This window comes from Condylura cristata, unplaced genomic scaffold, assembly GCF_000260355.1.
Source record: "Condylura cristata isolate star-nosed mole 26May11 unplaced genomic scaffold, ConCri1.0 scaffold00023, whole genome shotgun sequence".
Classification (NCBI taxonomy): Eukaryota; Metazoa; Chordata; class Mammalia; order Eulipotyphla; family Talpidae; genus Condylura; species Condylura cristata.
Window position 1 is genome coordinate 26773692 of NW_004567124.1, and position 26904 is coordinate 26800595.

The 26904-nt window shown below is 40.9% G+C and overlaps 1 protein-coding gene across 1 annotated transcript in view; it reads left to right on the plus strand.

The window, feature by feature from the left end:
• Positions 1 to 6517: 6517 nt before the first annotated feature.
• The window catches only part of GPR176 (G protein-coupled receptor 176), a 109284-nt gene continuing 88897 nt past the window's right edge, over positions 6518 to 26904 (plus strand). The window contains exon 1 of the mRNA XM_004687927.2: positions 6518 to 7644. Coding sequence (XP_004687984.1) covers positions 7473 to 7644 — 172 coding nt within the window. The 5' untranslated portion in view covers positions 6518 to 7472. The remainder of the gene's footprint in view (positions 7645 to 26904) is intronic.

Here is a 26904-nt window from a genome sequence, read left to right on the forward strand (position 1 = left end):
CTTTTATTGGGGACTAGGCAGGAAATTATTGCAGCCTTTGGTTCCCAAAATTCTTGGACTGTGACATGCATAATTTGAATATATTCAACTTATTAAATGTCAATCATACTTTAATAAGCTGTTAAAAGAGAAAGGTTTATTTTTGTTTTGTTTTACAGTATTTTGTTTGAACTAATCAAAGCCCACACATTGTTTTTTGTTACTCCATTGAAATAAAGGGTTAACTCAGCAGGTTTGAGATGTACAAACTGTACATTCCAAAGAAAAGATTGACCTTTTACTGGCTCCTAGAAGACAGTCTGTAAGCCCTTGGAGCACAATGAGTGCCTTTGTATAATGAGGTTCACAAATAATTTGTCAGGATACTCCAAGATCACCTTATTTCCTAGTCCCCCATAAACCTTCTGATCAGTTCTTCAAGGAATATCCCTTTCCCTGTCCCTTTCTTCCTCTTTCAAAGTACATCTCTGGTCTTGTTGTTTACTGCAACTTCCCAAGGAAAAACTTCAGGTTATTTGGTTGTTATCCCCTCAATTTTAAAACTATGATTTCCTCCCCCTTTATTCCTGAAGGATATTTTCACCAGATACAGAATTTTGGGTGAACAGTTCTTTTCTTTTAGCACTTAAAAATGACGTGCCCAGGGCCTCCCTAGTGGCACAAGGGTTAAAGTCTCAGCACTGTCAAGCAAATCACCAGCCGCAAGTTTGATCCCTGGCCAGCCAGGGATGTGACTCAGACGGCACAGCAGATCTCTTCTGTCTCGCCTGTTGCTCTCCTCAGCAGGGTATTTCAGTGGCTCTGTCTGTTCTTGTCCCCACCCTGTCTCTGAGGAATTTGCTTATGCCCTGCATCTCTGGCCTACCCCCCAGTTCTTGAATGCATAAGTAAATAAATTTTAAAAAATCTTTAAAAAAAGTGACATGTCCTTTTCCCCCTCGGCTTATGTGGACTCATTGAGAAATCTGCTATTGTTCTCATTATTTTTCCCTGTAGGTAATGTGACATTTCTCTTTCAATATATTTTGTGTGTGTGTGTGTGTGTGTTGTCTTAGTGTTTAGAAGTTGGACTCTGATGGGGTTTGTGTGAATTTCCTTGAGCTATCCTATTTAGGACTTGTTCAGTTTTTTTTTTTTTTTAATCTCTAGGTTTATGACTATTGCCAAATGTGTATTTTTTTCGACCATCCTTTCTTTCAATACTTTTTCAGTTCTGTCCTCTATCTCCTCTCCCTCTGGGAGGGAAAGGCACTTACCTTGTTTTGCAGCTCTCTGAGACTTTGCAGCCAGAAAACAAGAGAAACAGTATAGATCCTACTGCTCAAAAGAAAGCATAAAATAAAAACCACTTAGTGACTTTTGTGTCACTGTGGTGCTGGTGTACATTTACATATTAATATAATGAGTTTCACCCTTTAAATCTTGAAATAAATTGTGTACTTTTATTCTAAACTGTGCTATTACTTCCAAGTCAGACTATGAGTCATAGAATTTTATGGTCATATCTCATCTTTCTGTGAAAAAAGATATTACTGGCTAGATCATTTAATTCACCAGAATTGGTCCTAGACAACTTTTGGCTCTTCACAAAAAAATCAGATCAATTCTTAGATGTTTGTTATGATCAAGAATACAGGAATGAATGTGTCAGTGTCTAAGTTAACTATAAACTGTAAAAGAGGCACCCCCCCTACCCTATAGAGGTGGTGAGAAATTATATTCTTCAACATTTACATTTATTCCAAATGGGTAACCAGGGGCCTTAAGGACCTTCTTTTCTCAATAAGTTGTTAAGTTGTTGCTTGGGCTTACCAACCCCAAGTAGTCCCATTTCTCCAGCTTTTCTCTTTTGTCCACCTTTATTGAAAGGCCACATTGGAACATGTACAGTGGGGCAAAGGAGAGAGGAGCTCCCTCAATCATGAAAAGGAAGAAGGAAGGGAAAATAAAAGCCTTAAACACCTCCACACTTCTCCACCACCTTGTCTTTACAATTATCCTAAATTGCATCTCTGCTTTCCTCTACCGAACCCCCTTCCTGCTCTTCAATAAATGCCCAATTATTTTGACTATAAATATTTCCTATTACATTCTAGGTATGGAATGACTTGTTGTTAGTCATTTTATACCAATTTTGACTAGTACTGTATCATAGTAATGTAAGACCAAAATCAGAGAAGTAGATGTTTAATTAGCCATTGTTCTCCAGAGATCAATATAAGGAGGCTAAGTTTCAAAATTGGCTGTCACCAAGCCAGTGACCCAGGAGAACTGATGATATGGCTCCTACTCCAATCCACAGACTTTGAGAATGTGGAATGCTGATGATGTTGTTCCTGTATAAAAGACAATAGACTTGAGACCAGAGGAGTAAATAATTTACACTATTGTATTCCTGCCTTCTCAGCTCAAGAGCTTTAACATTTGTGAAATAAGTGAGCAGTAGGCTCAAGGAGGAGGTTAACTCTTAAGCCTGCAAAGATTGAAGGAAGCAGAACTTTGCAGAGGGAGGCAGACCTACACTGAGCAGTATGTTACTGGGAGTCCTTTTGCTCCCACTCTGCCTGGGAACCCTGTCATCATGTTTAATTTTTTTTTTTTAATAGGGAAATGTGTCCTGAGTGCTGAACTTTAAAATGGTGGGCACTTGGGATATAAGGTATTTTTTTTAAAGATTTATTTATTCATACAGAACTGGGGTACAGGCCAGAGATGTGGAGGGTGATAGGATTCACCAGAGACAGAGCCGGGAGCAGAACAGGCAGATCCACGAAGCACACTGCTGAGGGGAGCACCGGGCGGGTCAGGAGAGGTCTGCCGCGCCATGTGGTCACCTCCAGGGCAGGCAGGGATCGAACTCATGCAGAAGTGGCGTTAGCTTCTTAATGCTGTGCTTTAACCCGCTGCGCCACCAGGGAGGGCCATGATATAAGGTATATTTAACTGGGAGTATACCTTCTTATACTACTTATAAAAGGAAAATAAAAATTACTTGTAGTGGTATTATCTAAGAACCTAGGTTGCCTAATTTTTACTCCAGCTTCCATTACTTGCTTTTCATATAGCTCCAGAAAGCCATTTAGCACATAAATGTGTTGGCTAGTGGTCCTAATCACCTGCGTATAGCTATGACTGTGTACACGATTGCCATCAGAAGTTAATACTGGCAAACAGATATCCATGTAACTCCTGTACATGTATGTACTTAAAATGGACCATAATTAATTTTAATAATATTTATTTATGCATACAAGAGCTGGGGTACAGGCCAGAGGTGCAGGATTCAGAGGTGTGAGGATTCACCAGAGACAGAGTGGGGAGCAGAACAGGCAGATGCTGCTGAGGGGAGCAGCAAGAGAAACAGGAGAGGTCTGCTGTGCCAAGTGACTAAGGGGGTCAGCTCCCTGGCTGGGAATTGCTTCAGACTGCTGAGACTTAACCCCTTGCACTACTAGGAAGGCCCCTGAACCATAATGAATTTAAGTGATTTTTTTATTTCTTCAGGTTTAATTCCAGAAAGAATACATGTCTGGAATGAGAAGTTTTGAAGGCTCTTTTTAACAAATGAGAAATAGAATCTATTTTGCTTAAATGATTGCAACAATATCTCTCATTCTACATACTCTTCTTATAGTACTGCTAACTCTCTTCCCATAGAGAGGTGTGGTATGTCCTTTTCCCTTAAATGTGGTGGTTTTGTGACTGCTTTGCAGAATTATAGTGGAAGTGACACTATGTGACTTCTGAGGTTAGGTCACAAAAATAGTGAAATGTCTTGTTTGTTCTCTTGAAACTCTCTTGGATTGTAGCTGTCAGGCCATGAAGAAATCAGTCAGCTGCATGGAGAGGCTTCATGTACTATTACAGTCAACAGTTCCAACTGAGGTCCCAACAACAGCCAGACTCAACTGCCATGTATGTGAGCAAATAAGCCTTTAGATTCCAAGCCCAGAAGTAGACTTTGAGCTGCTTCAGCTGATATCATATGGAGCTGACAAACTGTCCCATTAAGCATTGCCCCACTTGCATATTTGTTAACAAAGCAAATATTTGCTGTTGCTTAAGCCACTAAATTTATGATTAGACAGATATAGACACCATATATGTTTAAATCATGTTTAATCTTTTGCATAAATCTTAAATTGAATAACTTCACATCCACTTGTAGGCAATCTGATAGAAGTGAAAATTCATGTAACACAGGTGTAAGAATCACAGCCTTCTTCCTGTTCTTGGTTCTCTATTGTAACCAAGCAGACCTTCCCCAACATTGATCACATGGTGCTCACAACAAATGGGGTTCTTTCTTGACTTCACTAGCACTATTTGCTCCTAATCCCAGTTTTGAGCTGTAGAGATTTAAGTGGTGTATTTCCAGAATACAAAAATGATAGTTTTTTGCTTTATTAAATACACCTTACATCTGCAAAGTTGACTCTTTTATATACCTTTGGCTCAGTCTTCTTGGCAGTTTTCAGAGGATTGACAAGCAAAGTTGAGTAAGGGGGTATTTTAATAATGAAAAATTTTTAAAAGATTTATTTATTTATGCATACAAGAACTGGGGTATAGAACAGAGGTGTGTATGTGTGTATTCACCAGAGACAGAGTGGGGAACAGGACAGGCTGACTGAAATACACTGCTGAGGGGAGCAGCAGACAAATAGGAGAGGTGTGCCACACCATGTGGGTCACCTCCCCAGCCAGGGATAGAACTGGTGCTGCACTTGCAGTGGCAGTGGCTGCGGATGGCTTCATTGTGCTGTGCTTTAACCAGCTGTGCCACTAGGGAGGGCCCTATAATGAAAATGTTTTAATCTGTCCCCTGGACTCCCCCACAAATGCTTAGTGGAGATGGCTTCTTTTTAATGTTGGAAAATAGGATTAGTGTAATTGTTACAGGGCAGGGAGAGAGGGGCACCACTGAACCCCCAAATCTGCCTGCTCTAAATAGGTTCTGCCATCCACCGCATCAAGACAAAACATGTAAGACTTTAATGAAAAGGGACTTTAACACAGTTAGTATACAATATAGAAGACAAAGAATATAATTTCTAAATCAAACACCTGAAGTTACCCATCCCCTCGTGGGCAAAAATCAACCCAGAAGGGACTGGTCCAAAGCAAGGCCTGAAATCCCTCCACAAGATTAAAGCACCTTCTGGCTGGGACCCATACAAAAGGGTCAGACATGGCCAGACAAGTCTGGGAGGAAAAGAGTACAATCAAAATCAATATAAACACTGCCATAGTCAACCTCCCCATGAGTCTTTCACCCACATCACTTTCAACCAGTCCAGAGCCAAGAAACAAACACGGTTTCTTCACATGCTTCCTGCTCCATGTGGCTTCCTCAGGTCTCCTTCTGGCTCTCCATTCTGCTTCATTTTCCCTCAGATTCCTTCTCTTCTCTTTTTCTCTTCTCAGCTCCACCGTACTTCTGGGTGGGGCAAGGAACCTGGAACTTCCCCTTTTCCTAGGGACCACCCTGTTACATAATAAGCAATTCCCCCTGTTTGTACTCCAAAGTATTTAAAGTAACTGCTTATATAAAGGAGTATGATTGTAGGTATTGAGAGAATCCAAAGAGGTGTAAGCTAGGGGTTTTGTCATTTCAAGAAGAGTAATAAGGGTTATAATTGAATGTGAAGTAACTCACACGTGACAAGATCACTCTCGAGAAAACCAAAAAGTCAATTCTTTTTTGAAGATTTATTTATTTATTCATACAGGAATGGGGGCACAGGCTAAAGGTGCTGGAGCCAGAGATCCACCAGAGACAGAATGGGGAGCCCCATAGTGCTGAGCTGTGCCACCAGGGAAGGCCCTAGTCAATCTGTTACTTTAATAATTTTTAAAGAGCTACTCTCCTGGGATTTTATTATTCCCTATGTCAAAATTCTCTACCATTCATTAAATAAACCAGTGAAGTTAAACCAAGAACATCAATGTTTTTCTAATTTTTCCATTTCTTGATGGCCCAGATCCCTTCTGTCAGACAGCCCTTATGCCCATTCAACTTCTCTTTACAGTTTCTTCTTGTTTACAACCTGGGCTTTCCATCCTCGTGCATTAACCAGCCTGCAGGAAGTTGTTCCCTTCCCAGCCCACCAGTCGAGTCCCGGAACCCATGAGATCTGAATCACACTGTGCACATTTTGGAAATGAGGTGCTCTAAGATCGCCTAAGAAACCCAACCGGATTTCTACATGTCATCTTCAGTTCCATCAAGGCCTGACTGAGAAGCCGGGAAGCTGGACTCGCTGTTATGGAGGAGACTACTTGTAACTAACGGCTTGGGGTCGTCTCTGAGGACGAGAAAAAGCGCAGTAATGACAGTAGGATGCGGAACGACGCTCCCCTGACGTGCCGCGAGAGCGTCCAAGCAGTCCAAGCCGGTCACCCGCGCCTCCCACGCTCCGCGACAAGCAACCACGCTCTGGCAGGGAGAGGGGGCTGGCAAGATGGCGCCGTCCCCGCGGCGGCCTCGGCGTGGGGCGGGGCCTGTACTCACGTGACCATCCCCAGGGAACGGGTCTTCCACTCAAGCCCCCACCTCCGCCGCCCTGGGCGCGCGCCAGGAGTCGGGCGGCTGTGTTGACAGTGCCCCTTCCCCGGTAGGGGCGTACTCCCGCGTCTCGGCGTCGTTGTGTAGCACCCTTCCAGCTGACAGGAGCCAGGAAAGAGAGCTCTAGGCGGTGTCTGGCAAAGGGGCTGCGGAACAGGGTGCCCCTCAGCCAACCTACTGCCGAGGCGAAAGGTTGGAGCCCCCAGCGAGGGACTGGGTCTGAGGAGACCTCACAGGCGTCTTGGGACACGACCAGACGTGGAGGGCGAGGCTGCTGGGGGAAATTTAGGGCGTTCCGCTCAGGCCATGGGCCCCGTCGGGGACTCGGGGGTCCCCTCGGGGCTCGGACCACTTGGCTCGTGCTTTCCACGGGTTCCCCATCGCCATTTCACATCTACATCGACAGGTTTAAAAAGCAGCTTCCGCCAGATGTTTCCAGTCCTTTAAGGAGAAAGACTGAGCCTGTCAACCTGGGGGCACTCGCGAGGGATGCCCCGACCCTCGAAGGGTGGGAGGAACAGAGGTTGAAGGGGGGCGGCGGGAGCCGAGAGCGCCCTCCTTGACCACCAAATGCCTCCTCCTGTTTCTGTCTCTGCTGAGTGGGCTTGGCCGCGCTGACCCCCCGGGAGGAGGGACGGACGACGCCCGGCGGGTTCTGACCGCCTTCATGTGGCTGCTGACGGGGATCCAGGTGGGAACGGGTATGGGGCGCAGCCTCTCCCTAGTCCCTCCCCGCCTCCCGGGCGCTGGGGTTGGCGATGAGGAGACGTGAGGGGACCGGCGGCTGCCCCGGGTCCTTCAACTCCACCGAGCACCGGCGCGTCCCTCCGCGCCCGGGGCAGGAGAGCGCCAGGCGCAGGGCTTCGAGGCCGGCGGCGAGCGGAGCTGGCGCCCCGGCCTCGCCATGGGGCACAACGGCAGCTGGATCTCCCGAAACGCCAGCGAGCCGCGCAACGCGTCGGGCGCTGAGGCGACGGGCGCCAACCGGAGTGCGCTGGGGGGGTTCGGCGAGGCGCAGCTGTACCGCCAATTCACCACCACGGTGCAAGTCGTCATCTTCATAGGCTCACTGCTCGGTAAGCTCGCGGCCGCCTCCCGGGTGGGTTTCCCTCGGGGCACAGACTCGGGGAGCCGGGATGGGGTTCCCGCAGCCACCGTGGGTGTCCGGGTGCCTGGCAAAGTGCAGGTAGTTGGAGGGTTAATGCGGGGGTAGCTGCGGTGAAGTTCAGCGGAGACAGTTGACTCTAGACCCCTAGATGGGAGCAGAAGAATTCCTGGGGCTTTCGGCCACCGTGACAGATCCTGGTCCTGGTAGTGCTTAGTTTCCCCGCGGAGCCTTGACCGAACGCGTCGGGCTGGGCGAGGGGCTGTACCCGCCGGGTGCCAGGACGCAGCCCTGGTTGGAGCTCTGGCTTCTCAAGAGCGAGAAACAAATGACTGATGTGTTTTGCACTCCAGTTTATTCCCTCTATGAAATGATTTTCAAAGAGCTTATTTTGTGGTTTGATTCTCTGGAACATCGACCTGCTGGTAAATAACCCGGTGGAGTTAAACTCTATGGTGTCTTGAGACATTTTTTTTAAAACCCACAGCAAAACGCAGCTTACTTCTCAACTTGCGCTTGAAGTACAGAATAAACACAGGATGAAAAAACACAGAATACCACACACTTGCTCAGGGGAGTAAAGATCTACGAATTGAGATGATGGTTAATAAAAATGTAGCTGTACTTCTGGTAGCTGTTCTTCAAATGATAAAATCTGTATTCACATTTCTGTTGAGGTTTGTTGAACAGGTAGCATTTTACTTGTAAATATGTGTCTTCCCTTCAAATCTAAATTCTTTGCTGTGACGTTTATAAGGATGTGATTTTATGTGATTTGGGCAAGAGCAGTCTTAAAGTTTCAAAATAGAAATAGATTGCTTTTGGGTAGACAGCTGTGAATTCCAGTTAGTTAATGGTCATCAAAAAGACTGGAAGAATTTTAAGTGTTTGGAATTTCCCCTTGCAGTTTCTCTAATTGTCATGCTGTCCTTGTCCTACTATTATGGTAGTAACCTTTTTTTTTGAGGGCATTTTCAGGACTGGATACCAACGTGGCTATATCTAGATGTGTGTGCATGTGTATTAAGATGTGTCCTTATGAGTGAAGTGTTAAATGCATGTTAACAAAGCAAAAAAACCCTGTGTTTTAAGATCTCACAGTATTCATTTAGCAAACAGCAAATGTTTACTGAATACCTACTAGGTAATAGGAACAATGCATTGTATATTACTGGGAGTTCAATTCCAGTGTTGTCACATTTACTTCAAGTGTAGATTGTTGGGGAGATAATAGAAGTGGCTGCTTCTTTTATTTCTGTACCCCCCACCCCCATATATAGCATTGATTTTCCTCATTGGTAACTTTAACCCTTAAGAAAGTTGATGTTGGGAGAAATTTCCCCCCCAGTTGGACTCAAAATTTGAATGCTGTTGAAATAGAAGACAGTATGTTGGTAAAGGGCATAGCAAAGTATAGATATTTAATAAATAATTATGTCTGCTTCTCATGTTCTTAATACTCTTATAACTTGCTTTGGAGATTGCCCTTATTTCAACTCTTTGCATAGCACTTTGATTTGTTAACACTGCTTTTGCAGATGTTTTGAAGAGGTGACTGATTTTTTCCTTGATGTTTGCTTTGACTTGGCTTAGATGGACCTGTTTTCCACCTTGGACATCACTTGGACCCTACTGACAATTCTATTTGCTCCCTTTTATTTTCAGAAAAGATAGAAGTATGGATACATTTCTGAAAATGTCAGAGCTATACAAAAGACATTTCTGTTTTCTTCAAACTTATATGGATCATAAAGTTCCTTCTAGACTTGTTTATTAGTGGTGATCTTAATTCATTGTTCTCTAAGAATTTGACCATACAAACATTGTTAATGAAATTCTCCTGAAAATCCAGTTGAGGCTCAGAGTTTTTAGGTTCCAAAGACATTTACAGTCAGTTAGAAGGCAAGTTAACTTGGGAAACAGTTTCATGAAGCTCCCCAAAAGACAAAATTCACAGATTAGGAAAGAAGAAAGGGTTTATTATGATAAAGTCTGTACTGATGAAAATTAAATGGAGGATGGAACAGTATTTAGAATAGCATAAGATTCTGATTCAATGTGCTTGTTTCTCCTACCTCCAGGCATAGACAACTGAGTTTTTCATTTATTTTTTTTTCTTTAAACAAATTCAAATACACTTCCCATATTATCTAAATAGATTTTTTTCAGTGGGATTTCCAGAGGCCCACTGTTAGGTGAAGATATTTCCTTTGTACGATTGCTGTGTTTCTTTTTTTGAAAACTGTTTTAGTGCCCTACTTTAGCAAAAATCCAGCAACTTGGAATAACTATAATATTCCAACCATAGGGGACATGATTTACTGTGTTTAAAATAACTCAAGAAATGTATGTATTATGTATGTATTTTTATTCAAATAATTCTTTCCAAGGTTTGTGTAAGTAGTATTTGTTAGGTTTTTTTTTTTTTTTTATGTATCATCTTGGAATAGCTTTGGATATGCTATGGATCTTGAAAGAGTCAAATAGTTTAGATTCCCTTTCATTAAATATATGTCATGTACCACTCTTAGTAGAGGGTAGTGTGAAATCAAAGACTCAAAAAGATTTGGAATCACCATTTCCAATTAATTCTTTGGAGGTAACTTTTCAAGATTGATTTTTTTCTTTCTCCTACTTTCCTTGGATTTATAATCCCAGTGCTTGGAGAACCTTGACTTGAAAAGATTGACCCAGCCTCTTACCTCTAAACTTTTCCTGCACAGATTACTTGTCATCTGTGCTTACCATCACTGGAGGCATTTAAGAGATTTTATAAATTTGCTCTTTAAAAAAGAAATTAGCACTGTGAACAGTAACCAACAAGTGTGTGTACTATCCTGAAATTTTACTTTAAAATATTTTAAAACAGAAAACTCAGATTTCTTTTCTCTTTTCAAACCACCTTATGTGCATTTCTTATTTTTATTTATGTTTTTTTATAGATTTATTTTTATTTATGCATATAAGAACTGGGTTTTGGTCAGAGGTGTGTGTGTGTGTGTGTGTGCGCACGCGCGCAGGGTGGGGATGGGTGGCGGGTAAGAGAATTTGTCAGAGACAGAGTAGGAAGCAGAACAGGCAGATCTACTGAAATACATTGCTGAGGGGAGCAGCAGGTGAGACAGGAACGGTCCATTGTAACGTGTCCTAGGATCAAACTCATGCCTCACTGGCTGGCACTAGCTTGATAGTGCTGAGACTTTACCCCCTACGCCACCAGGTATGCCCCTGGTTCTTATTTTTAAACTAACTCCCCTTTACTTATTAATGGTTTATAATGAACCAGTGTGAAATTGATGACTCCAAGTAAAGGTCCAGCTTGTCAGTGGCTTGATTCCTTGAGGTGGTTATTGTATTTGTTTTAAAGGAAAGGCTGGGACTAGACTAGTTGAATTTTTTTTAATGTTTACATATATATAGTTCCTTGTGCTCTTCCCTCCTGTTTTGATCTTTCAGTCTCCCCATCCCTTGCAGAATCTCTCTGATTTATAGTTGCCTGCTAATTTTGTTTATTTATTTATTATTGTTTTTTTTTTTCTGGTCCCTTTTTTGTTTCTCCTATATTCCTCCTTTAAGTCAAACCATTCAATATTTTTCTTTTTTCTTCTGGCTTGACTAATTGAATTTATTTCACAGATGATATGGATAAGCACCATTTTTGCTCATGTTTGTTTATAATCTTTCAACAAATTCATATTGGATACCAGCACTATTTATGTTACTTGTTAGAAAGAATTATACTTGTGCTTTTGATACTAGTTGAATTGAACTGGATAATAGTTGGATAATTCTTTGAGTTCCTTAGTTAAATGTTTGATAGAAACTGTTAAAGTAATAGATGTTTATTATTTGTAACTACACATAATGGTAGCCAATAATAATGTAATAAATCAATAGCCCTTTTCCATCTCCTTTATGTTTTTTGGTATGTCTAGAAACCTAGTTGTTTATGAAGAATAACTTGTTTTGAAGTGATGTAATGAGTTTGAAATGTGGAGTCAATAGTTACCAGCCTGAGTAGGTGAATTCGTAATGTATTGAATCAAATCACCTCACACTGTCTTTGATTTCCATATACATTTCCATCCATGCTTTAAAAAAAAAGATTTATTAATTTTTATGCATATAGAACTAGGGTACAGGCAAGAGGTGCAGGTATTGAAAGGATTCACCAGAGACAGGATGGGGAGTTGAACAGGCAGATGTACTGAAATGCACTGCTGAGGGGAGCAGCAGGTGGGTCAGGAGAGGTCTGCCATGCCAGGTGGGTTCCTGATGGGGATTGAATTCGTACTGCTTTGGCTGCAGACAGCTCATAGTGCTATGCTTCAACCACTATATCACTAGGGAGGGCCCCCATCCATGCTTTTATAATGTAGTATGTTTTTGGCACAGAAAAGTCAATTTGGCTTCCATCTGAATAAAACACTTTCGGTGACTTTGCTTCTCCTTACTAGGTTGTCAGTCTGTGTACTTAGACTTTCCAGTTCTTCCTGGAAATGAAATTGCGCTGTGAAAACTTAAAAAACCATTTTATTGATATAAAATTAATATGTACTAGTCACCTAATTCCAACATACAGTTCGGTGGTTTTGATATTTTCAGAGTTGTGCATTCACCACTTTTGAATTTAAAAATATTTTTATCTCCCTGAAGGAAAACCACATATTCATTAGTAATAGCTTCCTTTGGGAACTATGAGTCCACTTTCTGACTCATTGAATTTGTCTCTTTTGACATTTTATAAGTAAGGAATCATACCTTTTTTTTTAAAATGATAATTGATTTCTTTTACTTATGTTTTCAGTGTTCATTTATGTCATAGTGTATCCTTTTTTCCTTTTCTATTGCCAAATACTATTCCATTGCATGTATATGCCATCTTTCCTGACTCTGTTCATCAGTTGATAGACATTTGGTTTCTTTCCATTTTTTTTTTTTTTTTACTATTCTGAATAATGCTACTTTTGATATTTGTGTGGGTATAATGTTCTCAGTTCTCTTGGTTATACAGCAAGAGAGGAATTTCTGTGTTATATGGTAACCTTTTTTAAAGTTTATCCTTTTTAAGAACTGTTAAAAAACTGTTTTCCAAAGTGCCTGCATCATATAGCATTTCCACCAACAGTGTATGAGGTTTTCTGACTTCTCCATTTTTTTGGGCCAAACTTTATTATTATTTGTTTGATTATAGCTGTCCTAGTGGACATTGTATTTTCCTAATAACAACTAATATTGAATCTCTTCATGTCTCTATTGGCTATTTGCATATCTTAGGGGAAATGTCTGTTGAGATTCCTTTGCCTGTTTTTAAATTGGGTTGTTTTTATAATTGGCTTTTAAACTTTGTTATATATTGTGGATACTCTACCCTTAATCAAATGTATAATTTGAAAATATTTTTCCCCATTTGTGGGCTAAACTATTGTTTTCATTTGAGGCACAGAAATTTTAAATTTTTATCAACCCCAGTTTAGGTAAACATTTTTGTTGTTGCTTATGCTTTAGTGGTCATATCTAAGAAACCATTGCCAATCCAAGGATATGAAGATTTATGCTGTTTTCTTCCAAAATATTTTTTTTAATTTTAGCTATTATATTTAAGTCTTTGATCCATTTATGTAAATTTTGTATGTAATATGAATTTGTTATTTTGCACATGGATATCCAGGTGTCCCAGAACCATTTGTTGAAAGCTCTTCTTTTCTCATTGAATTGTCATGGCAATCTTGTTGATCCTATGAAAACTTTTGATGCCATTGATTGTCCCACTGAAGGGTATTCATAAACCTTGGACAAGGAATAAATAAGAGGAAAATAAACCCCTTCCTCCTCCCAGACAATTTACTTTATGTGCTTTAAAAACATAATCTAGGTCCTTTCAAGTGGTGCAGGGTGTTAAATCTCACAATGAAGATATCTACAGACAATGCAACTCATGAGTTCAATCCCCAGTCAGGGCACTAACCCACATGGAGCAGTAGACCACTACTGTCTTGCTTGCTGCTCCCCTCAGCAGTGTACTTCCTCCATCTGCCTTTTCTGCTCCCAACTCTGTCTCTCGTGAATCCTCTCAGTCCCGCCTACACCTCTGGCCTATACCCAGTTCTTGGATGCATAACTAAAATAAATCTTAAAAAAAACCCCACAACTCCCCACCCCATAATCTAGAAGCAGACTTTCACAAAGGCACAGAGGTAAATGAACCTACCCAAAATATTAATAGAGATTTACGTGTAATCTAATTAGATTATTGCTCTTTCTGTGTCTGTTTTTTAGATTCTTCCACCTTGACTAGCAACTAAAATCCTTCTTATGTCTAGTAAATAGGGCTGTTAGGGCTGTTAGGGCTGTTATTGCTGGGATGTTAATAAATGATCTTATTACATTATAACTTGGTTACCTTAATGTGTTTCTGACAGGAATTGCTGTCTTCTAAAATCACTAACCCCAGAAATGTTTAAAACAATTTCACCTTTACCAACATTTAAACAGAAATGAGCCCACTTGCTGAAGACCAGCTTCAGCTGAGATAGTGAGGGTCTCACACAGGAAAGGACGGTGTCGGTGAAGGTGAGAGAGAGAAGAGGAGAAAAGATGGGGGGGAAAGGGAGAGAGGTAGGAAAATAAGGAGACACAGACACCTGTTTAGGGTGAAAGCATCTTCTGCTGGTCTTTATACATTACAAGTAAGAGGTGGGATTAAATCAGTGTGCGCATAAAGCAGAAAGCTTAAAAATCATCACATTTTTCTTAAAGACAGCTCGGGACTTTTTGATCTCTTATTGAGGCTGTGATATTCATCATTCATTAATAAAAAGTACAGTTGATACACAAAATGTTCCTATAGTGGCCAGTCATTAATAAGATATTCCTATGGTGATCAGTCATCAAACAAAATATTCCTATGGTGATCAGTTAACGATATACAAAATGTTTCTATGATGATCAGTTAGCCATTACAACTTAAGCAATCATTTTGCTAATATCTTAATGAACACACATCTTAAAGGTACAGGATCTAATGTTAAAGAACTAGGAGTCAGGAAAAGCACCAATGCTGAGTGCACTGACATTTCCTTGCCCTTAAGGAAAACCCCTCCCCACTTTTTTGAATAATATAATTATTTATTTTTACATCATTTTGTGGATTTATCCATCTCAGTTGTAATCGCTTTGGGCTTTCCATCACCAAATCACTCATGTGCCATCACCATAGTCCAGTGCATTTACCTTCCCCCACTGTTTTTAATCCCATTCCCCACTCCACCCCCATAAAATGTCTCTGGTATATAGCTGTTCATTATTATTATTATTTTCTCACTTGGTCCGTTATATTCCTGCTATGAGTGAAACCATCCAGTATTTTTCCTTTTCTTTCTGGCTTATTTCACTAAGCATGATCTTTTCCAGCTCCATCCATGTTGCTACAAAAGACATGTGTTTATTTTTTTTGGTTGCTGAGTAATATTCCATTGTGTATATGTACCAAATCTTTTTAATCCAGTCATTTACCTTTGGGCATTTGGGTTGTTTCCATGTCTTTCCACTTGTAAATAAAGCAGCAATAAACATGGGGGTGCAGGTATCTTTTTGAATCAATGTTCTTGTGTCATTTGGGTAGATACCTAGGAGTAGGATTGCTGGGTCATGTGGAAGCTCCCTGTTTAGCAGTTTGAGGAATCTCCAAACAGCTTTCCATAGTGGTTGTACTAGTTTGCATTCCCACCAGCAGTGCAGGAGAGTTCCTTTTTCTCCACATCCTCACCAACATTTGTTGTTGCTAGTTGTTTGAAGATGTGCCATTCTCACTGGGGTGAGGTGGTATCTCATTGTGGTTTTAATTTGCATCTCCCTTATTGCGAGTGACATTGAACATTTTTTCATATGCTTGTTGGCTATCTGCATTTCCTCTTTGGAGAAGTGATTTTTAACTCTTCTGCCCATTTTTTTTGATGGGGAAAAACCCCTTTTTTGATCTACAAAAGGAGCTTCTGTTAATCACTATTCCTGTAATTGTTTTGTCAACCTAGTCTCTATATCTAATATAAGAATTAGGGGAAAGTTTTTTTCTTTATGGTCATTGGTTATTACCCTATTAATATTATCTAAAAAACCTTTCTATGTGAAAAGAGGTGGGCGTAAAAGTTAAAGGAAAGAGTGGGAAAAATTATTATTTATAACTCTATCACCTAAAAGGAAACTATGTTACTTAAAACTATAGATTGGGGACTGGGCAGGAAATTATTGTCCCCTTTGGTTCCCAGAATTCTTGGACCGTGACATGTTTCTCGTTATTGTGGGACCTAGATTTGTGCCAGCGCTCCTGAAGCAGAGGAATATTAATTATTTTATAACATACTGTGCCATCTTGTATACAATGCTATTATTATTAAACCAATCAATCCAATCAAGTAATTATTGTTTTCATATTGAATGTATATTTGTACAATTGCTATGCTTCTTGTGAAGGGCCAAAAACAAACCATACTTCTTGGAAACAGCCATAAACAAATGAAAAGAATCCAACGGGAACTAGCTGTGGAATATCCTGACTTTTCAGGACTTTTCCCCTCATGTCAGGATTTTGTCATACAATGTGGATAGCATGGCCCTTGCCACCCACTGGAGCAGCAATCATAGTTATAGTTAAAGTTCAGTCCATGATTTTTCCTTTTCTTTTTTTTTTTAGATTTATATTTATTTATAAAGATTTATCTATTTAGGCATACAAGAACTGGGGTGTAGGCCAGAGTTGCAGGGGTGGGAGGAAAATGACAGGATCCACTAGAACAGAGTGGGGAGCAGAACAGACAGGGCTATAGACATAAAGTGCTGAGGGAATCCAGAGGTGAGACAGGATAGGCAGGTCTGCTATGTGATGCGGGTCAACTCCCTGGCTGGGATGGAACTCATAACAGTGACAGCATTAAGATTTTAACTCTTGTATTAGCAGGGAGGCCCCACTTTTCTTGATTGAGTAGAATTGGGGGACATTTGTTTCAACTAGTAATAGATGTGATTGCTTTCTTTCTTTGGGTCATCCAAGTCTTGGAAAGTCACTTCTGTCAAGTTTGCCAGAGTGTTTCTTGACAAGTCATTGTTTTGAATAAGTCATTTATATTGAGTAGTAACTAGAAACTGGTGAAGTCATTTGTTGTAAAGGAACTTAAGTTTTGGCTGGGTGGAAAATCTTTACTAGTAATATAGCAGAAAAAACAGAAGAGTTTTTGCTAGACAGGAAGATGAGTGGCTAGATAAAATTTAAAAGTAAATATACTAGGCAAAACTAAGAAAATTATCTTTAAAAAGTTAACCCCCATTTTCAGAGTTTTTATATTCTTGTATTCATTCTATCTCTTTTTTCAATGTCTCTTGTTTTCTTGTTGCCTTTTTTGATGTCAGTGACCTTATTCTGAGTTGTTTTTTCTCTTCCAAACTTAACAGCATCCACCTCATGGGTGCATGCTAAATGAAGAAAGCATTGTGAGGGGCCTCCCTGGTGGCTTGGTGGGTTAAATCTCAGTGCTATCACTGCTGAATTTTATCTGGACCAGGTAACTGATCCCCATGGTGCAGCAGACCTCTACTATCTTGCCTGCTGCTCCCCTCAGCAGTGTATTTCAGTAGATCTGCCTGTTCTTCTTCATACTTTGTCTCTGGTTAATGCTCTCACCCCCTGTGTCTCTGTCCTATGTGGGCAACTGTGACCTACTTGCTGTCTGCAAATCATAACAGAGCATTCCTGCTTGACTATTTATGGACAATAGCCTAAGTCATGAGGCAGGCCCAGGGTAGTGAGGCTGTGGTTGAACTGGTAACATGACTCCCTCCATGGTGGTCTCAGAATAACTGTGCCTGTGATAACAGTGACAAATATACTTTGATGAGGCAAATATTTCTTGATGTATGGTCACAATGTCCCCTTCTCTGTTCCTTGTAAACACTTGGCCCCATTCCGCCCAACAGACCTTATCTTCACAACATTGTCTAATGATCAGCTTTTATTGGCCTGTATGATTTCAATAAATGGCACAAGAACTTCTGCTGAAGTAGCAGAGTCTCACCTTGCAAATCTGCTCTACAACTGTTGTGTCCCTCATCCTGTTAGTTCCTATAGCAAAATACAACAAAGTTTGTGTTGTTAAGGTCTGGACTACACCCCAATTCTTTTATGCAGATTAAAGAAAAAACAGTGTAGATTCAGGTGTTATTATATTGATATATAGACCTATAAAAGTACTTAGAAAAATTCACACTCTTAAGCAAAAGAGTTGGCTAATTTGAGCACTGCATGTATTTGACAGGTAATGGGGAGAAATAGGTTAGGTCTTTCAGGAACCTCCAATCACATCATATAGGCAGTTCATTGCATGGAAGGCTTTTAGAAACAGAGAGAGTGTAGACAGATACCTGGCATCTGAAGGGTAGGAGGGTATCACTTGATACTAGTATTTTACTATCTTTACAATTTCAATTCTTTTTATTTCTTTTATATTTTAAGATTTTTTTCCTTTTGTTATCTTGGTATGCTTACTGTGTTTGCTGACTCTCTTTTATGGTAGGTCATTTCCTTGTGTTTCTAAGTTTTTGATTGTGAATTCATATTTTTATGAAGGAATCTGAGATCCTGTTTTTAGAAGTAGCCTCTGAACAGTTTCACATTTGACTATTACCAGATATCTTAGACCTCAACCTTTTTGGCCTCCAAGATTCTAGTTGACACTAGTTGAGACACAATGCCCTGTCATCTCTATAAGGTAAAGGTATGGCTTTTTAACTTTTTTTTCATTGACGTGGCCAGCCACTGAGAACAGTGGTTTATATGTTTCCATTTCAACTATGTGCTGCTTCAAATGAGTCTGAGATCAATTTAGTCCCTGTATGGATGTTAAAGCCCAACATTAACTATGAGGGCCTACTTCTTGGTCTAAAAGTCACCTCTAAATGCCAGTACTCTGGTTTTTGTTTGAAAGCACTGGGAATTTTCTTCTATTTCGTGTAGACCCAGCTGTGAGTTTAAAAGAGGTCATCTGTTATGTCTACCATTCTAGATGTTCATGCAAATGTTCCACTTTCTGTCCTATTAGTAGAACTGAAGTTGGAAAATAAATACAACATATTAAAAACAGAAGGTGGGATAACTACTAGATTTTAAGAGATAATCAAAGTTAAGTCATATAAAGCTGAGTGCTGGTATCTCATGGGAGTAAAATTACCTTTGAATATTAAGGAAACTAATGTTTTTAAGTGGAACAAGAGAAGAGAGTTTAGGAATCTAGCCTCAAAAATTAAGGATGTGTGTATCTATTTAATATTTTGCCAATATTTAACTATAATTTTATGTGGTTCAGACTAATACCTTTTAAATTTTTATTTATTTATTTATACAAGAGCTTGGGTGTAGGCCAGCGGAGTAAGGGGTGAGAAGATTCACCAGAGACAGTGAGGAGCAGAACAGGCAGATTCACTGAAATACCCTGCTGAGGGGAGCAGTGGGTGAGGCAGGAGAGGTCTGCTGTGCCATGTGGGCTAATTTCCTGGCCAGGAGTGCTGCAGTGGTTATGGATAGCTTCATTGTGCTGAGCTTCAATCCCTTGTGCCACCAGTGAGACCCACTAATAACTTTTTAAAGTAAATATTTGTATTAAAATATTTGTGTTGGTGGCTCTCCCTGGTGGCGCAACGGATTAAAGCACTGCATTATGAAGCTCTCCGAAGCCACCACATTATCAGTTCGATCCCCAGCCAGGAAGCTAACCCGCATGGCATGGCAGACCTCTCTTGACCAGCCCGCTGCTCCCCTCAGCAGTGTATTTCAGTAGCTCTGCCTGTTCTGCTCCCTACTCTGTCTTTGGTGAATCCTCTCACCCACCACACCTCTGGCCTGTAAACATAAATAAATAAATCTTAAAAAAAATTGTGTTGGAGTTCATAGCATATTTTAATATTTATTTATGAGAAAATTACCTAATTATAAAGTATTAGAATGTTTATGCTATATAATTCCAAGTTGATATGAAGGACAGAACTCCTCTTTTGAGGGTATCTAGGAGGAATAAAGCAATCTGAGTACAAGTGGGTATTTAGAAAGAATTATTGAACCCCATATTTTCTGATATACAGTATAGGATGTAGGACTTACAATAAATTTTTATTGACTGGATGAGTAAGTGAAATTTATGTTCCTGTTATTTTATACTTTCATGCATTAATGGAGGCTTTACTTATATTTATTTACTTATCATCCATTTGCCTGTAAAGAACAGCCAAAACTTAATACACCAGGTGTGTAACCCAAACCCTTTCAACACTGAATTGGCCACCTCCCCTCATGAATTTGCACACATAGGATTTTTTCTCTTGACCTTTAGTGCTGAAAACTGTTGAAGGATACTGCTTGAGAGTTTTATTGTTTGCTTTTGCTTTTGCAACCAATTTCTAGGAAAGTGTTTTCAAATGAACTCAAGAATCTTTTGATTGGTGGGCACACTTGAGGACTCCTGGAACAACATTTCTTTCTGGCCTGTCCTAAAAACATCAAATCTGAGAAACTTTGAAGGACTTTTAGGTTAAAGTAAACATGAATTAATTAAGATCTTAATACATTAAACAGAAGACTGACAATGGTTTAATTTTAATTTTGGCTTTATTAGTGGTCTTGGAATTCAGGTTTTAATTTTTTTAATTTTATTTTTAAAGATTATGTATGCATACATAAACTGGAGTACAGGCCAGAGGTACATGGTTGGGTGGGTGAAAGGATTCACCAGCGACAGAGAGGGGAGCAGAACAAGCAGACTGACTGAAATACATTGCTGAGGGGAGCAGCGGTTGAGACAGGAGAGGTGTGCTGCATCATGTGGGTCACCTCCCAGGTTGGGGATCAAACTCATTCTGCAGTGGCTGAAGATAGCTTCACAGTGCTATGCTTTAACCCTTTGTGCAACCAGGGAGGAATTCAGGTTTTTAAAAAAATATTTTCTGATGTAAGGTTCCTCCTGAGAGTAAACTCGTAAAAGTAGAGACAGTCTCTGTTTGACACCATTACTTCTTTCTTTTGAAGGGTTTAAAAATTACAGAAAAAAAATAACAAATGATCATAAACCCACTGCTCTGAAATAACAAGTGTCAACATTTTAGCATATTTATTGCCTATCTTTTTTTTATTTTATGAACATAAACAGAATATTATAAATATAATTGAATCCTCTTGTGTCTCTCCCACCGCCAGTCTTCCCCTTCTCCTCCAGAGCTGCCGGCTGTACTGAATTGTCCAAGATTCCTCTTCCTGTTAATTTGTGTCCTTTTTTTTGGGTGCTGCCTGATGCAGGTCTGTGATCATGAAGCTTTTACCAATTGATTCTTAGTCACCGTCTGTTGCATAGATGGAGAAAGTCATATATGGTGTGAATTTCCAAATGATAGTCACCTCATCTAGGAAGATACTACACATGGAAAATTCAGACTCTATTTTTTTTTAAAGATTTATTTATGCACACAAGAACTGGGATAAAGGCCAGAGGTGTGGAGGATGAGAGGATTCACCAGAGACAGAGTGGGGAGCAGAACAGGCAGACTGACTGAAATGTACTGCTGAGGGGAGCAGTGGGCAGTTTAGGAGTAGTCTGCTGCACCATGTGGGTCACTTCCCTGGCCGGGGATCAGTGGCTACAGATAGCTTCATAGTGTTATGCTTTAACCTGTTGCACCACCAGGGAGAATCCCAGACTGTCTTTAATAAGGAAAGACAAGAAGAGTTTTGGTATTAGGAGATGGTGCAGAGAAGGTATCCTTGTCTTACCTGTGAACATGAGAACTAGCAATCAAGAACACTGCTTAGCCTTACATCTGTCCTGGTTTCATAGCTTAAAACATATCTCACTATTTTGTTCAGTCATAACAACATTATGAAATAATTGGGACATTTTCTTTTTTTATTTTCTCAGCATACCCCTTTCCCCTAACATCATTGCTCTCCCTGAATAACATGTGCACACAGACTGCTGAACCTCCCTTCCAGTATTTATCTGGATTCTTAGTTGCAGGCAATAGTCTGTTGTCAAAAGATAATATTATACAACAGTGTTCAGTAAAAAAAACCTTTTACTTACAAAAGATATGGATTGCAGGCATTCAGGTTTTAGATGAAATTATACAATGGGTATTTAAAAGAAAATAACTGCAAGATTACCAGGTTTACAGTTACTCTGTTCATTGTGGGGGAAAGAACAGTTATCTCACATGAGTTTTATTACCTTAAAGATTGTGCCATATCTTCAGATACCAACATTATAAATCTCAATAAAGCTGCAAAACAATAAAGTTTTTATTAGGAGTCAGTAACTTATAGGAAAGGCTAAGTCTTTGTGGGACCAGAAATATATAGTGTTCCTGGGTTTTTTTTTTTTTTAAGATTTTTTATTTTATGCACACAAGAACTGGGGTATAGGCCAGAGGTGGAGGAGGGGGAGGGAGTGGGTAAGAGATTCACCAGAGACAGAGTGGGGAACAGAACAGGCAGGTGTATTGAACTACACTGCTGAGGGGAGCAGTGTACAGGGTGGGACAGGAGAAGTCTGCTGCACCATGTGGGTCACCTCCTTGGCCAGGGATTAAACTCATGCTGCAATTGGCTGTAGATAGCTTCATAGTGTAGTGCTTTAACCAGACCCTCCTGGATCTTTTTAATGTAGGGCCTTTATTTTGGGGGGAGAGGAGGAGCTCAAGGAGCAATTGTTTGTTTTTGTCTCTAATGACTGGGATATAATATGCGTATTTTTGCATAATGCTGCTGGACAAGGTGTTAGTTTTTCTTCTATACCAAAGGAGCCTGTTTACAAAGGGAAGAATTTTACTGTAGGTAATTAAGTTATTTACAGAATTTATTAGTGTCTGGGTTCCTAGCCTGGATGCCACACCACTAAGGACATAATCAAGAGATACAGCCATACAACTGGTTCCAGCAAATCATGAAGATGTTATCATGACCTCTTGATGTGAGGGATTCGGTGCTAGAACCTTAGGGTACAGCTGACCCAGATGAAGCAAAGGCATCTGTCATCTCCCTGTGCTTACAAGAAAATCTGATGACTGTACTCATCACCACTTCACATAAATCATGTCCACTTTTCTTGGAACATCTGGATAGAACCTAGATCATAAGCTTGCACCCTCTGAGGCTGTCTGAAAAGTGGTATTTTTAACTTTCCAGCTTTTGTAGCAGAGGCTTACAGATGGATGAAAGATTATGCAATGAATATTTAGTGAACCAAATAGTAGTGCCTCCTGCTTTTTTCTTTAGGGTGTTCTCCTATGACTGCCTCACAGAACTCTGAGTAGCCCCACAATCCTGTTTCCCTGCCTTCAGTGATTAGTCCAGGGATGGTCATGGATCCAAGCCTGGTCAAAGTTCTGGACACAGAGATGCTGGTAGAGAAGTACTCTTTTTCCAAACAGGCTGCTAAACCAGTAAATAAAGCCACGAGAGTCAGTTTAGGAGAGAATGAGGGCAGAGACACAGAAGTGAGGATGAGAGAGGGGAGTGGGGATGGAGGAGAGAAACCATCCTGATATTATTTGAGTCATTGGAGGTCCTGAGCCTGTTTTCTAATTCCCTGATCCCCCCCAAACCAAAATGTCCCTTGGTACTTAAATTTGTGTGCTGGATTCCTGTCACATAGAACAGAAATATCCTGACAGATATATGTAATATATTTGTCGCCTTTCACATGCAGTATTTTTTTAAAAAAAATATTTTATTTATTTATACATACAAGAACTGAGGTGAAGGTCAGTGGTGCAGGAGGGAGAGAATTCACCAGAGACAGAGTGAGGAGCAGAACAGGCAGATCTATTGAAAGACACTGCTGAGAGGAGCAGCAAGTGGGTCAGGAGAGGTCTGCTGTGCCATGAGGGTCAGCTCCCTGTCTGGCCGGGGATCAAACTTGGGTTGCAGTGGTTGTCAGTAGCATGATAACACTGAGTCTTTAACCCCTGGACCGTATGTGGATGAACAAATTCAAAAGGGCTGTGTGACTTTCATTATTAGCACACTCACAGTCATGCAAGGCCTGATGCAATGGAAGTCTGAAAAGCTGAAAAGCTCACAAAAGAAGAATGGCTGAAGCCCAGAGCCTGGAGAATTGAGTAGGAGCAAAAGACAGACTGATAGGTGGAGAGATACTCATAGATCCTGAGGAAACTGTAAGTCTGGCAGTGCCAGAGGTTGTGAGTGAAAGGTCACAGTCAAGTCCAGAGATGTTACAGGTGGCTGAAAGCCAGGGCTATGCATAAAAGGCAGAGGCAGAAGCACAGAGGGTCCTACCAGATCTGGAAATATTATGGCAGCTGTCCTGACTGGCCTAAATCAGCATATAGCCTCTGATTCTTTTTTTTTTTTTTTTAAAGATTTTATTTATTCATACTGAACTGGGGTACAAACCAGAGGTTCAGGGGTGGTGAGAGCATTCACAGAGACAGAGTGAGGAACAGAACAGGCAGACCAATGAAGCACACTGCTGAGGGGAGCAGCGGACAGGTCAGGAGAAGTCTGCCACTCCATGTGGGTCACCTCTGGGGCGGGGATCTAACTCGCACTGTAGCAGCTGCAGCTTGCTTGCAGTGCTGCATCCCAATCCACTACGCCACCAGGGAGGGCCAGCCTCCGATTCTTATCCCTGTGAAACAGCATTTTGAAAAATCAAGTTAACACGATCAGAAATTGATCGTAGAAAAATTCAGTAGTAAGAAAAAGCAATTGTGCTAGAAAAGGAAAATATTGCCATTATTAGGTGCAGATTTTCAGGAAATGATGAGCTGAACAGTCTGTAGGCCAGATGCTGGTTTCCTCTTTATTGAAAGCAAGAACTTCTGGAGAGGTTAGCAGGCAAGGCTGTGGGTGAGTTCTGCACCACAGTCAGGTATGGGTTGGAGATGAAGTCCCAGACATTAGATAGAGATATAGCTGTTTTCTGCCTCAAATTTTACCATGGCCAATGACCAGCTCCCACCACTTGCAGAACACTTCTGTGGTGGTGAAACCAATGTCCTTGGCTAATCCAAGCCCAGAGCATGGTAAGGAGAGCAGGAGTTTTGGCAGCATAAAGTCCAGGCATCCAAGTGCAGGAAAGAATTTGGGTTGGATTCACATGGCCAATACCATGTAAAATAGACCATACAAAGATAGTAGGTGTAGAATGAGAGACAAAAGGTAGAAGAGTAGACATATCTCATACCACTTGAGTCCCTTTTCAGTTTCTTTAGCATGTGTAACTCCATTCCACTAAAGGCTGCTCTCCGTGTTGTTCACTTTGCCTTGGAAAGGTCTTCCCTACATGATTCCGATGGTTGGTGTTCATCCTTTAATTACAGTGCAGATGTTACTCCTCCAGGACAGCATCTCCAAAATAGCTTCCCTTTCACCTCTCTCTTCTTAATCTCTATGCTTTATTTCTCTGTAGCAGTTGTCGTCTCAGGTCTTTTCTGGTGCTTTCTCCCTCTCCAATAGAATACCGAGCGCTGAGGACAGAGACTTCACACACTTCTGGGCACAACTAGATCAGTGCCTAGCATACAGCTGGTGTTGGATTAGTGTTGACTGATTGAGTGAAATGCTCCTGTGCAGTTAACTTAAAGTCATTATCTTGATTTGCATGAGTCTTAGGGACTTTCTGAAAATGAACATGAATTTTGCCCACAGCTAAATGCAGATACATGGATTGAATTCCAGTGGCCTCTGGCAGTGTGTGTAGAAACCAGATAGCTATTTGGAGAGATGGTAAGTCTCTTGATAGGAGATCCACAGGACAGACATTATAGCCTGATTTAAATTAGTGAGCCCATAGAGCATTTTGAACCAGACAGCATGTTTACTGGGATGTCATAACTTTTAGAGGTTTTTGGATCCTAGACAAAGTGAGAATTACTGCTAGAAGCAGCCCGGGGCAATGAGCCTACCTGTGGGAGAGGTTGAGAGGGAGCATCGCCATCTGGGAGTTTCAGGTGGTGGCTTATACTGAGACAGATGGCTCCTGCTGTGTGTGAGATCACGGTGTTTCTTTCAGTTTCTCTTAACTCTTAGGGACCCACTTCTTCCACTTGTCCATATGGGAAGCTCAGTGGTGGAAAAGGGGATGTTGAATAAAGTGTGAAAACAACATAGGATATTTTGATTCTAGCCAAGTGTTAAAAAGTTTAACTGTAAGGCTCCTCCTAAGGTGTGGCCCTCCCTTTTGCTGGTCCTTAGTTTGGATGAACTAAGGACATACATTTCACCCACACAAAAGTGTTCTGCTTTGAGGATGCTGAGAGCTGCACACTGGCAATGGTGAAATCTGAAACAGAAAACATGGGGCACCTCATGCCCCAATCATATCTGCCTGGTATCTGGGACTTCATCTCTAACTCACAACTGACTGTGGTGCCAGTTTGTTTCCCAGGACTCATTACCACACTGAGTGGGGTCATTTCATGTCATTGTACCTTCTTCAAAAGTCTCTATAAAATCATGTATGATGTGGGCAGCCGTTCTGCCTGCTTGTGCCTATGAAGATGCTCCTTTCCACCAACTCTCTCCCTCCACAGGGCAGCAGCCTCCTGCCTGCCCATGACCTGTATCATCCTGGGGCTTCTCTTCACTGACCTCGCTCAGCAGAGGCAGTTTCCTCAAGGCCAACCTGTCCCTTTTGGGGCAGCTTTCCCTGCCTGCTTGTGTATACGCAAGTGTCTTTTACTCTTCTGTCTCTTTCCTTAATAAGCCTGCTCTTTTATATATATATATAAAGAATTTTCCCTGGTGGCTCAGTGGGTTAAAGTGCAGCACTATGAAGGTGTCAGTAGCCACTGCAGCACCAGTTCAATCCCTGGCCAGGAGGTGACCCACATGGCGTGGCAGACCTCTCCTGTCACGCGCGCTGCTCCCCTCAGCAGTGTACTTTGTCGATTTGCCTGTTCTGCTCCCCACTCTGTCTCTGGTGAATCCTTTCACCCCCTGCACCTCTAACCTGTACCACAGTTCTGTGTGCATAAATAAATCTTTAAAAATATGTATATATATATTAAAATCATGTATGATAATGGCTACTGAAATTTTCCTGTAAGTCATAAGTAACTATTCTGATTTCTTTATGACAGGAATGATGAATGATACTGTCATCTCCTTTCCCCACTATTGCATCAAATGGCTTTTATAGAAAGCCTAAGTTGAATGAGGTAAATATCAGGTTCTTGT